The sequence below is a fragment of the Abramis brama genome (assembly GCF_963993115.1).
Source record: "Abramis brama genome assembly, chromosome: 2".
Taxonomy (NCBI): Eukaryota; Metazoa; Chordata; class Actinopteri; order Cypriniformes; family Leuciscidae; genus Abramis; species Abramis brama.
Window position 1 is genome coordinate 51,014,981 of NC_139964.1, and position 18,527 is coordinate 51,033,507.

General features: G+C 36.1%; 1 protein-coding gene across 6 annotated transcripts in view; it reads left to right on the top strand.

Annotated features, from left to right (window-relative positions):
- The window catches only part of lrba (LPS-responsive vesicle trafficking, beach and anchor containing), a 266,377-nt gene extending 250,588 nt beyond the window's left edge, over positions 1 to 15,789 (top strand). For 3 of the 6 annotated variants that reach the window (XM_084095942.1, XM_084095945.1, XM_084095943.1), the window contains exons 51-56: positions 1,850 to 2,005; positions 3,673 to 3,840; positions 6,365 to 6,466; positions 7,256 to 7,452; positions 12,915 to 13,066; positions 14,324 to 15,789. In XM_084095942.1, coding sequence (XP_083952068.1) covers positions 1,850 to 2,005; positions 3,673 to 3,840; positions 6,365 to 6,466; positions 7,256 to 7,452; positions 12,915 to 13,066; positions 14,324 to 14,414 — 866 coding nt within the window. In that variant the 3' untranslated portion in view covers positions 14,415 to 15,789. The remainder of the gene's footprint in view (positions 1 to 1,849; positions 2,006 to 3,672; positions 3,841 to 6,364; positions 6,467 to 7,255; positions 7,453 to 12,914; positions 13,067 to 14,323) is intronic. The other 3 variants (XM_084095944.1, XM_084095946.1, XM_084095947.1) reach the window with 2 other exon arrangements.
- Positions 15,790 to 18,527: the final 2,738 nt, after the last annotated feature.

The following is an 18,527-nucleotide window of genomic DNA, read 5'->3' on the forward strand; positions in this document are numbered from 1 at the left end:
CGCTGTCAGGACAATATGTCCTCCTCTCATCTCTCCGACCTGTTGATGAGGGAGAAAAAGAGGAGAGAGGGATGAGAGAGGGAAGATGTGTGATAACATATGGCTGAAGCCTCTCTGAAGGTTCTCTCCCTGCTCCTATTCATCTTATATCTCTGCTCCCCTGCTGCTCTTATTATCATACAGTAACATATGTCTTGCCTAATTTATCTGTTTGTCACTTCATGGTGTGTGTCCTCATTCCACTCACCTGTACCTTTCTCTACACCTCCACCTCTGTTGGTTTTAAACCTGAAGTTAAGCCTTTGAATTCTTTGAAATTCATATGAAACAACTGTATTTCAGTTTCAACCAGAGCAATTAACCATCCATTATTAAAGTGTTTTGAAATGATCTGAATCTGATAATGTCCACTTGGGCCGCTTCCAGAATTCTTCTTTACAAATAGTCAACAGATGCTAAATAGTCAATAGTGCTAATGCACAATTTCTGTTTACAGATTTTTTGAGTAAATATTGTGTAAAATAAATGTAAATAAGTATAAATTATTTTAATCATTTTAAAAAGAGCTATATTATAATATTACATATACTATAAATATGTGTGTAAGGAATATATAATACAGTATAATACAAAACAATACAGTACATAGGTAAAGTATGTGGACACCAAAATGTTTAATTTCATTTAAGCATTTAATGGCCAAAATTGGCCAAAATAGGAATTTATCATTGCTGCTTTAACAGCTTTTACTCTTCTGGTAATGTTTTCCACTATGTGTTGGTTCATGGCTTTAGGGTCTTGTTTGCATTTTTACCTACCAAATAAATAAATATTGATTTAAGTTTCCATTATATCAAAGTGATACAAGATATATGAAATTATATCAGCTATATGAAATTATATTATATCAGCTATATAAACAGCTATAGTAGGAAATGTTTTACTAAAGCAGGATGTTTACTTTTTTTTTTTTTACTTTTAAAAGATTTATCAAAGACAACAAATCACCCTCCCTTCTCCCTCCTGTCTCTCTGTGTGGGGAGAGACCTCTTTCATAGCTCATTTTCTTTCACTCCTTCTCCCATCGTCATGTATGTATTTAGATGGACTGCATTCCACACAGCTCACACATTTAAACACAGTAAATTCTGCATGACTGTGCTGTTGATAATCTGTCCGCTCGCTCCAGCACAGACGCCGTGCTGGTGTGTGTCACGAGTGTCTGGGCCTCACACACCTGACTCTGTGTAGTCTGGCCTCTTCCATCTCTCTCTCTCTCTCTCTCTCTCTCTCTCTCTCTCTCTCTCTCTCTCTCTCTCTCTCTCTCTCTCTCTCTCTCTCTCTCTCTCTCTCTGTCTTATGTGTTTAAGAAAATACATGTAATTTACAGCGTTTTGGTCACATTTTTTCTTTATGATTATTTTAGTCTTTCTTTTGCAAAAAGGGTCTGTTTTTCAAACGTTTATGGCAGAGGAGAATGTGACAGGTATTTTACTGTTCTGTCTTCTGCTGTTTTATGTACTCATTCACAAATTACATTCGGTCACGCACAGTTAACAATAAATGTCATATTTTCTCATGCAAATGGTTTTACATCTTTATAATCTCTGAAGAGGTTGTCAGAAATTCACTTACCAGACATTGAAATAGACCTTTAGGGTCACCATATGACTCCCTTTGTTAATGTCTCCACAATTCTGTGGCTGTCTTTACTTCCTTGTTAATCTCTTTCTTTTACTAAGTTTTTATTTCTCTCTTTCTTACCCTGTAATTCTCTAACTAGCAAAGTTATGTTAGTACTTTTATAACAAAGTGACTCTTTAACCAGTGACTCTTTATCTTTTTACAGCCAATAATGTGGGCACTCACAGAAGGCAGATCTCAGATCTGTTAGATCAGAGCATCCAGGTAAACGCTCAGTGTTTCGTCATCACAGCTGACAACCGCTTCATCCTGCTGTGTGGATTCTGGGACAAGAGCTTCCGCGTCTACTCCACTGATACAGGTAACCGTGACGACCCCCCACCACCTCGGTTGTCTATGGAGACACTGCCACCCCTGCAGTACACAAAAGAAAAGGGTCAAAAGTCACAAATGAGCCTGCAGACTGCATTACAACTCCATTGCCCCGGGGCTCAGATAGCTTTCTCATCTCACGGATGGACCATGACTCTGTCTCGCGGGAAGATGAGGCTCAGAATGCAAGTCACGCAAGCGGAACTTGAATTTCAATAGAATCGCACCACACTCACACGCTCTACACACACAAACACATACAGTAAATGGGTTGATAGATAGATAGATAGATAGATAGATAGATAGATAGATAGATAGATAGATAGATAGATAGATAGATAGATAGATAGATGCACACCAGAAATGCACACCTTGTCCCTCAAATGCTTGATGTTTGTTTGTCTTATGCATTCACACAGATGTTAGCATGCACATGCAGCTCTCCAAAAGCAAATATTTAAAGTGCAGTAAGAACTTGGGAGTGTGTGAGCTCATCTGGCGTATGTAAACGGCTCAGCAGACAGCAACATCTCAGTAGAGTCATTCACTCGCACCCTGCAGGGAGTACTGCACTGGAAACTGCTGGCCTCATGAAGATCAAACTAAACGAACACAAATTCTCCAGGATCAAAGTCATTATATATATATATATATACATATACAGTTGTGGCCAAAATTATTAGAACGGTAAGATTTTTTTAATGTTTTAAAAGAAAACTCTGGTTGTATATAATCATCAGCTCCTTAGACATTGATATCTCAGACTGAATTGGATCAAATGTGACACTTCCTCTGCCTTGCATTCAGCTTCCTGTCCACCTCCATTTATCAGCCTCTTCTTGTTTTTTTATTTATTAAAGATCAATCTAAACGAATGAAATGCTGAGAGTCTTTCACCATATTAAGAGAAAGGGTGGTTCTCTAATTTAAATTTGATCTCTTCAGATGCTGGTTTTAAATGATTTTTGGGATCTGTATTCTGGGAAGGATACATTTTAAATTAGTGTTTTTATGTACAAAAACAAACAAAAACAGAATTGATCTGAAATAGAAGGATCAATTTAATGCATTTTAATGAATGAATAAAATTATTAATTTCATTTTCTATTTCAGATAAATGCTGTTCTTTTGAACTTTCTATTCATCAAATAATCCTGAAAAAATATTGTACACAACTGTTTTCAACATTGATGATAATAAAAATAAATGTTTCTTTTTTTCATAATATCATAATATTAGGATGATTTCTGAAGGAAACACATACGACACATGCGACACTGAAGACGATGCTGAAAATTCAGCTTTACCAACACAGAAATAATTTGCATTTTAAAGTATATTCAAATAGAAAAACAATTATTTTAAATTGTAAAAATATTTAACATTTATCACAATATTACTGTTTTTTTCTGTATTTTGGATCAAATAAATGAAGCCTTGGTGAGCAGAAGAGACTTCTTTTAAAACATTAAAAAATCTTACCGTTCTAATAATTTTGGCCACCACTGTATTTGTGTGTGTGTGTGTATATATATATATATATACAGTATATATATATATATATATATATATATATATATATATTAGTACTTTGTACATAGCCAACACCACACACATGCAGTAAGTGGTTTACCTTGCTGTGTTGTGTGTTTACAGGTAAACTGACACAGATTGTGTTTGGGCATCTTGATGTGGTGACCTGTCTGGCTCGCTCAGAGTCCTACATTGGTGGAGACTGTTACGTTCTCTCCGGCTCCAGAGACGCCACACTACTGCTCTGGTACTGGAACGGCAAGCACAGCAGCATTGGAGAGAACCCTGGGAGTAAGTTTTAAATGTTTAGTCACGTACAGATATGTGTGTGTGTGTGTGTGTTCATTTTCAAAATGAAAATGATGTCATAATTTACTGACCATTCATGTCAGTTTTATTGTCTAGAAACAAGCAAATTGGACAATCCTGCTAGATAACTCCTTTTGCGTTCTACATGTCATTTTCATTTTTGGATGAACGGTTCTTTTAATGAAGGCTCCATAATATGTCTGAGCAAATAATTTCAAAAGAGTCTCTAGAGTTCCTCATGTTCCTCACATAGAGAGGTCAAGATCAGGGTAACGTTCAGAACCCAAATCCCCAACCAGAGCTTAGCAAACACTCATAGGAAAAGCTTTCATGCAGGTGATGATATCAATGCAACGCAACAGTGTTAAAAGCTCATTGTTCATACACACACATTCCAGTGTGTCTCTGTCAAGGCCAGTGTAATGATTTACAGCTCACTCTCAGAAGCTACAACTAGTTTCATCTGACCACAGCAGGTCTCTGCTCAGAAGATTGAGTTTCAGGCTAGTATCACACCATAAATGGAATCGGCCTGCCTGTGTGTGTGTGTGTGTGAGTGAGTGAAAGTGGAGGCCAGAGGGCCACAGAGGGAGACAGTAAATGTGACTCGGAGGTCTCCGGCTCAGGAGAGTTCAGTCCCATCTATCTGAGAGAGCAAGAGAACACTCAATAAAAGTGAAAAATGCCACGGGCTTCCCCTGCGCACACTAGCCATATGGCTGCGGTGCTGATCAAAGCCCCCTACGCGCACACTCTCGCAAAAACACACACTTCCCCTTTGCTAATTTGGAGTTTTTGGATGCTCTACATGCTGTTAAGTGCTCTCTTACAAATGGGGCAGGATTTATGACTAATTTTGATTTAGGTAATGAGCATCTAAAGATAAGTACGACTGTAGTAGATGGTTGCCATCAGTGACATTAAAGAGCCTACAAGTCAGACTTTCATCTAAAGTGAAATCAAACTGAATCTCTGGATATCACATGTAGAATGGTGCAGGACATATTTTCCAGTAATGTTATTATGTGGGTGAAGGAATGAAAGTTCAAAAGAAAAAAAAAGAAAAATTCAGTCACGTCACGATCAATAAACTTTGCAGGAATTTGTTCAAACTTCCATAATTGGTCCAAACTACTATTTATTATTATGATTTTGGTAACATTTAATTTTTTTACTAATTATTTTGTTTAATGACTTCTTTTTAAAAATATAAATATTACATTTTAATCAAATGAATAACCCCCATCAGTAATAATATGGATTCAAGATCACAACAATATGGATTCACAACTGTAAAATATATTTTCTTTTGCAGCGGTGCTGTAGATTCTGCAGTGCATTTTTAGAGCTAAATAGCAATTGCTGGTCAGCAATAATGACATTTTATTTTTGCTATTTTCTTTCATTTCTTTCATTCTGACACAGTTCTTCGTTTCAGACAGGAATGAAGTTACAGTATGATTTCAAACACAGAGTTGTTTATATCCATACCCAGGCTTTCCCAAGCAGTGTACTGTGAAGAATTGTTGAATTGATTCTGTTGACCACACTGCCATCTAATGACCAAATCATGCATAGCACTGTCATGAAGCCTGCTTTTTATAACTAATCCAATCTGATGCCATTTCATTTGCAAATATTACTGCAAAAAAAAAAAAAAAAAAAAACTAGAATTGTCTTCTGTTTATGTATTCATTTTCTCTCTTTCTTTCAATGAGTAAATGATACTCTCTAGTGCATATTTGCAGTACAGATAAATAGTATACAGTATATAGGTATTAGATTGTAATCAGATGTTGTCCTAATGCGAACCAAATGGTGGCCGATGACGGGGAGGTTAAACGATACACCAATATATCAGTTTTATTGATCTTTTCAGGGCACAATCCGACATCAGGCTTTAATCCCCAGAGTTGTAGGGTATAACTCAAAGCTGAGACATTTAGGAAGTTTGCCACCTAATGAAACCTATACATCTACACTGTGTGTGTGTGTGTGTGAGTGTGTGTGAGAGAGAGAGAGAGAGAGAGAGAGAGAGAGAGAGAGAGACTGAGTTAAATAAATTAAATGTACGACTTCTTTGTGTCCAAGTAAAAAGTGACAATTCATTAGTTCATTAACTGTTATTTTTGACATTACCATGAACCACATTGAAAGGCAGGTGTTTGTGTGAGTGATAGAGAGAGAAAGTGCACACTTAAATCCAGCAGAGCTCATTAGACTGATTGAAATAGGACATGTGGATGGCAGAAGAGAGCACGAGTGTGCACACACTGTAACACAGGTACAGTATAAGTGTCTGATTGCAGTAATTACACACTCTAATTACATTATCACAGGGTAGACAACAAATAAAAACCTAATTTAAACATTGAAATTGATGGTCGTGTTACTAAGTGAAGTTATTACTGTATGTTCTTTAATATAGTGATTGTAATTATTATTTGTGCTCCCTTTTTGCGATTGTATGAACTATTTTTGATCAACTCTGTGTATGTCTCTCCAGCAGAGTTTGTGACTCCTCGGGCGATCCTGACCGGTCATGATTGTGAGGTGACGTGTGCGAGTGTGTGTGCAGAGCTGGGACTGGTCATCAGTGGCTGCAGAGGTAAAGCAAACGCAAACACTGAGCAGATACAGTGCTGCTTATAGAATTAATTTGGTAATTCATTTTTTTTATTGCGATACAATTTTAAATTGTATTGATTTTAAATAGTTAATTCATCTTTTGTATGTATTAGTTAATTTTGCTTTTAGTTATTTTACTATAATTGATTTTGGTCAAAGTTGTCTTTTGCATGGGAGCAGTGCACATATAAATCTACTTCAGTGCCACTTTACAAAATTGTCCTACATATTCAACATTTTCAAACGAGTTCCTCAAAATTAGCTTAATATAATACCATTCTTGAATAAAATGTTAATGTCTCACATTTTGATCATGAACAGAGAATTACAAAATTGACAAATTGTTTTTTAAAGACGCTTAAAGATGTTAATTCAAAACACATTTATAAGTATTTATCTTTAGTTTTTATGAGTGTAATTAAGGCCCCTGTACCACAATCTCTAGATTTTTTTCTTCCTTCCAACTTTTGGAGCCAATTATGAAAATATTTGTGTCCTGAGTAGGCGCTTAACCATTTGTACTTGACAGGAACATGACTGTCTATGTGTATCATTCCTATGAGGCTGTCAATCATAATTCTTGAGATATCTATCCTAAACATGGCTTCCCAGATATAAATAACAAATGTGTAACTGGATGAAGAAATATTAAAAATGTTAAAATCAACAGACCTTTTTCGGTCCCAAATAACATATACAATTTGGTGCAGCAACACACTGTAATTGTATCTAATTTGACCCTCATGTTTCTGTATGTGTGTGACAACAGAGGGTCCTTGTCTTATCCACTCTATGAACGGTGACCTGCTGAGGACTCTGGAGGGTCCAGACCGCTGTGTGCGGCCACGTTTGGTTATGTCCTCCACTGAGGGTCACTGTGTCATTTATTATGACAAGGGCCACTTCTGTGTGTTCAGCATCAACGGGAAACTACTGGGACATATGGAGGTGGAAGACAACATCAAGGTAAACATGAGCATAAACTCCACTCTGTGCAATTATGTGTAATAGGAAGCAAGGCCAACAAGTTGGGCAGCTCTCGCATGTCCATTTGTCCCTCCTCTTTCTTTCTCTCTTTCCATTTCTGTTCTCAGCCTCTGTGTTTTATCATGTCAGCTGTCTGGGGATGTGATTAAACGCTGGCATGATCTGCCTATGGGCCTCGCTCTTTCCTCTCTCCATCTCTCTTTCTCTTGGCTTCTGAACCCTAAGGGTCCGAATCTGTCCTTTGATCTGCAGGGCTACGAAATGCCACTCAACTTGCATGTGTGTATGAGAGTGAGCAAGAGAGAGGAAGGGCCAATGGCGAGGCCTCCTGCATTAAAGGACACATTTGTCATTGGCGGGCAGAGCTTCTAAAATCGGCCAGCTCTCATTCCCGCTCCATCACTTTCTCTTTCCTCGGGGCCTGGGAAAATTCACAGAGCTCTGCGTCTCCACTCCACCCCCCACCCCACCCCCCTCTCTCTCTCTCTCTCTCTCTCTCTCTCTCTCTCTCTCTGTCCTGCACACACATACCCACACCTGCATCCCATTTAACAGGCCGGCTCTGTTACGTGCTCCTCTGCTCTCTGCTGCTCCGAGCTTGATTAGTTTCCTCATTGTGTCCAGGTTCCATTTGTTTTCAATAAACAGAGTCTGCAGTGACGGAGAAGAAGGGTGGCTCTGCTCTTTAACACACTTCTTTATTATTCAACCAATATGACATAATGGAGGATTAGTCTGTCATCTTATAGAATCATGATCCTGGATTTATTTTGTACATGTGTACTAATATTTTAAAGATAAATTTGCAGTGATCATTGTACACTACTGTTCAAAGGTTTGGGCTTTTTAAAGAAATGACTGCTTTTATTCAGCAAGGACACATTCAGTTGATCAGAAGTGACAGTAAATACATTTGTAATGTTTCAAATTTCTATTTCAAATAAATGCTGTTCTTTTGAACTTTCTGTTCGTCAAAGAACCCTGAAAAAAGCTATCATTGTTTCCACAATATTAAGACGCTGTTTTCAACATTAATAATGTTAAGAAATGTTATAAGAAATGTTTCTTGAGCACCAAATCTGAAGGATCGTGCAACACTGAAAAATTGGCTTTGCCATCACAGGAATAAATTACATTTGTATTATTAAAATAGAATAGAAAATAGAATAGAATACATTTATATTAAAATAGAAACCAGTTATTTTAAATTGAAGTAATATTTCTTAATATATTTTTGTCTGTTTGATCAAATAAATGCAGCCTTAGTGAGCATAAAAGACTTTCAAAATCTTTGGAAAAAAAAAACAAAAAAACTTTTGAACAGTAGTGTAGATTTACTAGACAATTTAATTATTGTCCTTGTTCAAAGCCAACATGCATTTTGGTACAATTGATCTAAAATCAGACTGATAAATAATTTTGAAATGTTTTACAGCATAAGAGATTATGAAATAGGATAATTTTGAATGTTTGTGTGAAATAAAGACACACAGTCACGCTAAACTCCTTTGACTTCCATTCATATTCGCGCAAACAGGAGAGTGGAAAACCAAAGGTTATGCAAATTGTGCATTCACATTTGTTTAACGCTGACCTACAACTTTTTGTATAATGAGAAGACATGACCAATAGAGGATCTAAACATCACAGATTGACCTCTTGGCTGAATTTAAAGCACACAAACTTCAAAGCTGCAGGTTTGCAGCATTGTGGGAAAGTGGAGTAGATGAAATATTCCCCCATTTTGAGTGTTTATTATTGTTTTATTGGTGATCTATTCATTAAAACATAAGCCCTAGTGCATTCTTAGTCTGACTGCGGACTTTTTTTTTTCTTTTTTTTTTTGGTCATTCACTGAAACAGAATGATATTCAATTCAAACACTGTCCCCTTATAACAAATCTTACTAAATGTCACCAGTCAAAAACAAGGCTGCTTTTGGCAAGTTTTAGTTTTAGTGAATCAAAAAATAAACATGAAGTCACAGAAATATTATCCCTGATCAATTATTGCCATAATTTTCAAGTACTCAAGTTCTCTTGCCCATCTCTGACCTCAACACACACACACACACACACACACTGTGACACAGTAAGCTCCTCTCATGCCAGATGGATTGTCATCTTTGTGACAGTGTGTGTTTGTGGAGAAGAGGGTGTATGTGGTTTTGTGTTTGAGTAAGTGGGTTGCTGGGACAGTTTGTTGCTGTGGTTAAAGTGAGTCTTCATGCTGATGGTCTGACAGAACATTAATTTGGACAAGTAGAAATAATACATGAATGGCTCTCTGGAGCCCACAACTGAGCGTATGTCTGTTAGTAACCATTTTAACAGACATTTCCCGAGCCGTCTGCACATACGCAATAGGCTGCATTAAAGTCTTCATAAATCCAGTCTTTACTTGTGCCAGACATATCATGACCTAACACAGACAGATCAGCAGATCAGGAGAGAGAGAGAAAACAGTGGGGCATCATCCAACACAACCCTGTTGTTTAAAATCACAGCTTGACTTTAAGTCAGATATCTGAGTCACGGCAGCCATCTTGGATTCTGGAATGGCGGCCCTGGAGGAGAGCACTGATTTATGATTCTGACCCAGCCCGCTCTGCAACCTGGACATCTCTGCTTCTCACAGATCCTTTTCCAGACATGGTCCAGAGGGACCACCGTGGATGCTGGATTATGTACTTATATATTTTCTCAGACATCTTTGAAGTAATAAGGCACATTAGAACAGAAGACTTAATTCCTGTTGCAGCAGTGACCAGGCAACATTATTATCCAATCACAGAGTGAGTCACAGGGTGGAGTTTGAATCTGTTCAAATCGCAGGATTTTGAGATGATTCATATGAAGGACTTTTGGACAATAAAGGAAAAACGAAACGCGTGCATAACTTTGAGGAATCGCTTTATTCTCTGGCTGTCATTAATTGAGACATATTTGAGACAGTCTCTGATGATTCTTCCCTTATGTATAATTCAGATCCCATATGTCTGTCCTGAGCCTCTGCTTCATACCACGACTGAAATAAAATGCTTAAGTTTTGCCACAGTGTAACCTGAAACCTAATTACACACATCTCAGATACTAAAGAGGTCACATGCACGCAAATGCACTCAGATCCCAGCTGCTGTAACGTCTGAAGTCTGCTGGACAGCGATCTAGCAGAACAGTCTCTGTGATTGATACTGGGTATTTCACCCAGGACTGTGCTAGTGCGGAAGTGTGTGTGTGTGTGTGTGTGTGTGTGTGTGTGTGTGTGTGTGTGTGTGTTTATTTGGACCAAATGTCCCAAAAGAATAGTAATACCAGTCAATTTTGACCTTATGGGGACATGTTTTGGTCCCCATGAGGAAAACAACTTATAAATCATAATAATTGGGTATATAACCCATAATAATATAACCCTGGGTATACTGTAACATGGTCTAAAAAAGTCTGTAAATGTCCACTGCTGCACAAAAAGCGTGAGACATAGGCTGAGACATTTAAAGTAGTACATTGACATTATTATTCCAAAAAAATAAATAAATAAAAAATCCCCAGTAAGTGACAGATGTGCAGCAGAGGGCTCTTTAATTTTTGGAATAGCAGAGTTGATTTGTCAAAGATTTTTCAAAAGGTTGTTAAGACTTAACGTGATACTCCAACCTCACTTTTATGAAAAATAACAAAGAACAGTTCAATCTTTCAGTTATAATTTACTTTAGCTATATTACCATTTATGTAACTGTATAATATTAATTTAATCATCAGCCATTACGAATGTTTCGGATAACTGAATTGACCAAAAAAACTCATTTAAAATGGTTTCAACTTAGGCCGTTGAAATCAATATACAAAATTGTTCCTGAAGAAAACAAGCATTTGAGTAAATTGAGTTTTAAGTGAAAACCTAATAGTTACTGAAATACAGCCCTTGTGACAACTAGGTCTGCACTACAGGAAGCCAAAGTTCTCCACACTAATATATATATATATATATATATTAGTGCTGTCAATCGATTAAAAAAATAACTAGATTAATCACAAATCACACACAGTTAAGTTTTATAAATTTTTAATAGATTTTATAATGTAATAAAACAAAATTATTTAACAGTTAATCTCCAAATTAATTTAGAAACATTAATGTACAAACATTTAATGCATCTTTTTTTTATGTAGGCCAGTATCACTGATACAAATACAGCTACTTATGTCTCAATGAAACTGATTTTTTTTTTTTTTCATTAATTATAGCCATTCAACATTACAGTGTAATTGAAAGCTACCATTTTTTTTTATATAAATTAACAACTTTTAATTTAAGTAGACTTAAAACAATCCTCACATAAACCCATAATAAATGTCATATTTACCTGTGCCCTTCCTACCTGTCTAACAGGTAGGAAATATACAGAAATTGAATAAAGTTATCAAACAGTTTGCACTGCATAAATTCTTTTAATGCAGAAATATATAATGCATAATGCATAAATATCCTTATTAAAGCTACAAAAGTTCTTTAGTCAAGAGCAGTGAGTAATTTTCTGTTCCCTTTGTTCTTTGATCAACATGAATGACAGACAGCATTATTGGCTGCTGTCACTTTAAGATCTGCCGCTGCTGCACGTCTCACGCTTCCCATTTTCTCACCATTTTATTTAACTCATTTAAGACTGCTCTTAAGGAGTGACGTGTGCGAGCACGTGTGGGGAATGAAAGAGCCCAGTGTGTTTGCTGTTCTGTATTATCTGTGTTTCTCGTGGGACCTCTAAAGTGTTACATAGCCCATGTGCACACAGGAAAACCAGATGAACAGAATAAATCTCATACTCTGTCTGCCCTTCGCCGCAGGATACCACCGCTACAGCGGTTTAAGAAACAAACTGTTCGCCAGGTTGGCCCCGTGCATGCTGGGAAAGATCGGGGGTTGTGTGGCTTTTGATTGGATGAGGCAGGGCACACTCACTCTAAGGTCCACAGGGGTGTCAGTAAACCCCTGTAATCACCGGCCAGCCGGATGCTCCAGACGTTCATCATCGGCTACAAAGAGCTTATTCACTGAGCCGAGAACAAACAAAAAAAAGCATATTTAAACCACCCATCAAATGCTTATCAGTGTTATTTATCATCGTGAAATTTGAAAGACCGCTAAAAGGTCAGGGGTCCTTTTGAGTGCTTAATTGCCTTTAATATATTTTAAAGTGAGGCTGTTGTGACTGATTTTATATTTACTGTGAAGCTATCATATCTGTGAAAAAACATTTGCGTGACTTCTGTTTCATCTGGAATTTAACAAAGCAAAACGTACTCGGATACATGAACCCACCACTTTGACTTGGAAAATGAAAAGCAGAAAATAGTAATACTGACTGTGTGTGTGTGAGTGACTGTGACAAACAGACTGTTTTTATATAACACACTGAGTGTCCTCTATGTTTTGTGCTCCAGGCGATGCTGCTAAGTAAAGACGGACAGTATCTGCTGTCTGGAGGAGATTCAGGAGTTCTCAGCTTGTGGCAGATTCATGATCTCAAACAGCTCTTCACTTACCCAGGATGTGATGCTGGAATACGCTCTATGGCTATGTCACATGACCAAAGGTAGCATACTGTACATACTGTAGACACCAACTTGGTTCCTGTTCCTTTACCATACTATACATGACATTGGGGAGAGCAAGCATAATCGTAACACTCAATATATACTGTGTTATGTCTGTAAATGTACAATTCAATCTTAGTCAAAGTCAAACCAAAATTTATTCAGACACCTTCAACATTTCTCACATTATGACTTATCAGATCAGTTGATATTTCACTGGTTTTGGCCATCCTTCTGTTAGACTGTCTCACAAATGAATTAGGTTGAATAGCTGTCAGCTGTTAAATTTAAGTACACAATTTGATAATACCAATTTAGGTCAACCAATTACCAAGCAATGCTTCATTTTGTTCAGTCTGTGGTGTAAAAAGGTCGCATTAGCAATTAAAGAAAAAACACTTAAGCAAAACATGGTCAGGTCAAAGTGTTTGAATAAATTATAGTCCTAAACTTTTATAAATGTTACTGGTAGTCCACTTTATGAAGAATTTTTGGGTATAGTATGTCACAGTTTATTTTGAATTTTATATATATATATATATATATATATATATATATATATATATATATATATATATATATATATATATATATATGTGTATGTGTGTGTGTGTGTGTGTGTGTGTGTGTATATGTGTGTGTGTGTGTGTGTGTGTATATATACATGTATGTATGTATGTATGTATGTATGTATGTGTGTGTGTGTGTATATATATGTATATGTAGATAGATTTTATAATACATTTCAAAGAATCAACAATGTTCCCATTTTTATAAATGTAACGGCTTCCTCCAGAAAAAGGCTCCAGTAAAAAAGAATATGGAACTTAAGTAAAGTTTAAAAAAATTATACTTATAATAATAAGATCTGTCTGGAATGTAGTCTAGCTTGGATGTGTCTACTGATTGAGAATAGAATGACACATTAAAATACATACACTGACATTTTAAAGCCTTTTCATTTACTGTTTCGTCTGCCTTTGTGAACTTTTAGTTTCTAGGTTTTGTACTAGACTTGATTATGTTGTATAATTGGGATTAGTAATGATCGCTGACATATCAAAGATGTTTGAGACAAAATGCCAAAGATCTATTCTAAATGAAAAAAAAAAAAAAAAAACAGCAAAATGCGTTACAATTATCTTTGCTCTTCTCTAAATGAACTCTGCAATCAGTATATTTAAGTAATATTGATCTGTTACTTACTGACACTTCTCTTTCTTCCTGAATCTCTTTGACTTCATCACCCTTTGCAGATGCATCATCACTGGAATGGCGTCTGGCAGCATTGTTCTGTTCTACAATGATTTCAACAGATGGCACCACGAATACCAAACTAGATACTGACCAGTGACGACAGAGGGAACACAGCAACCATGACAATGGAACAAGCGAAGCCACCGTTCATAAAGGCACTACCAATAGTCATGAATGTATTCAAAATATTTAAAGAAGCAAAACTATTTTTTAAAGATGGCATTGCTATATTTTGTAGATCTTATGGAATTTCTTACTATATAAATCCTAGGGGAGGGGTTATTTACCTAATATTTGGAGGGGGAAATATCTATTTTTAGCTGTCAAAGTCAATTTTCAGCTTTGCTCTAGTGAAAAAGACTGGTCTGAGAGGTCAATAGCTAAGTGACTATATTTACTTCTAGTGTCTATGATAGATGATTTTTTGTGTGTGTGTGTAACTTTGGGCAGGTGAGTTTGTTTGTTTTTGTCAGTTGCAGTGATTATTTTAACAGGATGTCTCTGAACTTCATGTTTTGTAGTTTAATAGCACAGTTCCTGAAGCTAAAAAGAAGCTGCCTCATTTATGGGAGAAATAAATTACTCTTCCAAGTGGAAATATTCAATGATATTCCAAAATAAAATTAGATAGCTGCCTGCAGACATATCAAGGCATCCACTTTATGAATGGAAAAGTGGCTTCTTTTCTAATGAGAGCTTTTTTGTCGGTGATTGTTAAACATGAATGGACCTCTTATGTGATCATGTAATGATGTCACTTTATAAACTGAAGGGGCGGAATCTGCATATGAAGGGAGAGTAATTTAGAAATGATATTATCCTTTTGGTTGGAAAGAAGTGTTTTGGGGTGTTTGTATCTATCTTTTTATCTTTTTGTTTGTTTATTGTGAGCTCCATATCTATCAAGTGTTCCAGAACTAAATCCATTTTTCTTTTCTTTGAGGAGATGCAAGAGATAACAGTAGATGGAGGAGGGAAAATATTCATTTCCATTTAAAGTGTCATCAAAAGCGTTGTTGAGATTTCACCATTGTGCTTTTACCCTTTACCTTAGTGTATGTAGATCTGAATGTGGGCAGAGCGTAATATTATTATGGATAATATTTATATAATACTTAATACTTATATGGATATTATAATAATATTATGGATAATTACTAGGATGTGTTAAGCTGAGCTCAAAACTGAAATTGGGGGGAATTCACTATATATGATTCATAAAAGCCAGCTCAAAGTATAACCCCATAGATTACACTCAGGGCAAGCAGTGAAAATACAAAGTTTATTTCTTGGTTCGAGTCAACTACAATGTGATTCGGACACTGACAAATTCTGTTTTGTTTTAATAGTTGATGCTATCATTACTGTAATATCATGTTATATCTCAGCTAAAATGGAATGAGCGTTGTATGACGTGTGTGATGAACTCAAACAATAAAATGGCATTTTGTACCAATAAAAAAAAGGTTTCAAAAAATTGTTTTTGTAAAGGCGTGCAAATCCAGGGAAGCTAAGATCTAAGAATGAATATATGAGACACTTGAAAACTGTTATTTTTGTATCATTTATATACTACTTTTTGTTTATAGATTGTTTTAGATTTGATTTTTTATTTTAATTTTAGTTAAAGTTTTAGTTTGGTAAAAGTAGGCTAGAAATAAAGTTCATTTTATTTGAAATTATTTATTAAATGGTTTTAGTTGATAACCATGCTTGAAAATGTCACGAAACTCAGAATTAGGTCCAAATGTATTTGGCATGAACCATGCAATATATTGTGTGTCCGCTAGAGGTCACTATAGCTCAGCTCGGATAAATAATCAAATACACCTGATTCAGTTTATCAGCTCTTTAGTAGAGACTCCAACGCCTGAAATGGCAGTGTCAGACAAAGCAGACACTCAAAATGTGCAGTGCTGGGGAGAATCACCACATTATTAAATTAAAGACCGCTCAATTGGTTTTATGAACTAAACATGATTAAACATCAAATGATATACCTGTATCACAAGGGTCTAGGTTTGATTTTGACTTTGATGGGAACATTAAAAAAAAATCCCCCTACCTTTATTTATAGATATGGTAGCCATCATTCATAAAGGGAGTTTTTGTTTTTTTGTTTGTTTGTTTAATGTCAGAATGTCCCTGACACAACTGACAATTTGGGGTATGCAAACCAACATTACAATTTAGCTCTCTGTACTTAAAGTAGCTTTCTGTACTTCATGCTAAAATATTTAAGCAAGCATACAATGATAACTGAAAAAAAAAAAAAAAAATGTTCAGGGATTGACATAAATTTACACAAGTGAATAACCTGTGTCAAGAAAGACATTATATAGAGCATAAACAGGTTTGTTTGCAAGGGCGGTAGACTACTCGCTATAGCATATTCAAATTGTGTGTAATTTATCTTCATCTTTACTGATTGTGCTAATTAGCGAGTTAAAGACGCTGGTGTCAAAGTAACATTTGTAAAAAATAAAAATAAAAAATGTGTAAGTTCATCTTGTATACAAATCTCCTTAAAGTGTTGTGCCCAATTTCGACTCCCTGCCACTTGGATTCAGCGTGATACTCACGTGCTCTCGCCACACAGTGAAGACATCACTGAGCAACGAGGACATGGACAACGTGCAGACAGACAAGACAGTCGAGTTACTTTTGATGAAACAAAGTATCAGCTTTCAAATGGTTTATTACGAAAAAGTTTTATTAGGAAATTCAAACAATAAATTCCGTTTTGGCGCTCTTAATGCATATAGCCTGATTTCTAGCGAACAGATAATCTCTTCCAATTTAGGCTACTACTAGTTACAGTAAAAAATAATCGTGAATGAACATCAGAGGGTATGTTGAAAGAACCAGTTAAACTTACTGAAATGTAGGCCTATCATGTAATCAATCAGTGTTTCAACCAGTGGTGTAGCATCTGGGCATGCAGGCACAGGCAAGGCTAGATGCGATTCCTCCTTAATAACACATTTAAATAGAATGTAATGAAATAGTCATGCTGCATCTGCGCCAAATTAAAAAGAAGAAAACAGTGTGTGAGAGGTTACTGTGCTCATTTTCAAAACTGAAGCTAATAAAAAAATTATTGGCATTGGCTGAGCCTTGGTTATTTAGACTTTTTTTATTAGTTCCGTTCTGGTTGTGAAAAGTTGTTGGGTAGTGTGTTATAACATGGATTTCAAAAGTAATAACACTAGACTACAAATGTTTTTGTATTTAAATAAAAAAATGGGGGGGGGGTCCTTATGGATACAGACGTAGGCTACAAGCGCTCTTAACAATAAGTGGTTCTAAACCTTTTTTACTCCAAGACCACCCTCCTCTCCGAATCAATATCTAAATGTATCTCAATTATATTTCAAACTGCGAGTTTTGCAGCGTGGATGTTGTGTCTGGCTGTTCTGTTCCATTCTGTTATGCTCTGTACAGCTGTCTTTGAACCCAAAACGCCTCTTGAATAGTGTCTGAAAAAGAATGATGAATATTACATCAAATTAATTGTTTCATGTTTCACGGTAGCCTAATTGGTGTTGATTTATCTCGTTATACTGAAACTAAACTATTGTTTGTCAGTTTTCATAAAACTATTCATAAAGAGTAATGCAACTATTACTTTGAGCAGTTATATAAGTTGATAGTTAGATCACTGTTTTTTTTTTTCAAAGCAGCTTCACAGTGATAACAGTAAAATAACGCAACAGTTTGTTTCTGCTGTTCAGCAGATCTAGAAGAAAATAGCTTCATAGTCCATCTTAAGTAAGTTCAGTGATGATTTATTTTTTGTTGTAAAAAAAGTTATTAATTTAGTTCATTTATATAGCCGCTCAGGAGAAAACAGTGATGTCATCGTCCAGCTCAGTTCAGTGCTCATATAATGGTGTCAGTACAGTCAGATCAATAATACTGTTGAATATTAAGTGTCCCCAACTAAGCAAGTCAGAGATGACAGTGGCAAGGAGCCTAAACTCCATCAGGTGACAGAATGGAGAAAATAACCTTGGGAGAAACCAGGCTGTCAGGGCCAGTTCTCCTCTGGCCAATGAACGAACAGTGCATGATTATGATCCAGGCAGTGTTACAGGTCAGAAGTCTGAATTCAGTATTCAGAATATTTATCCAGTTCCATCTGGATAAATAGCCTAGTCATCTCAATTGCATTTTGAAATGCTAATACTTTGTTGTTATATT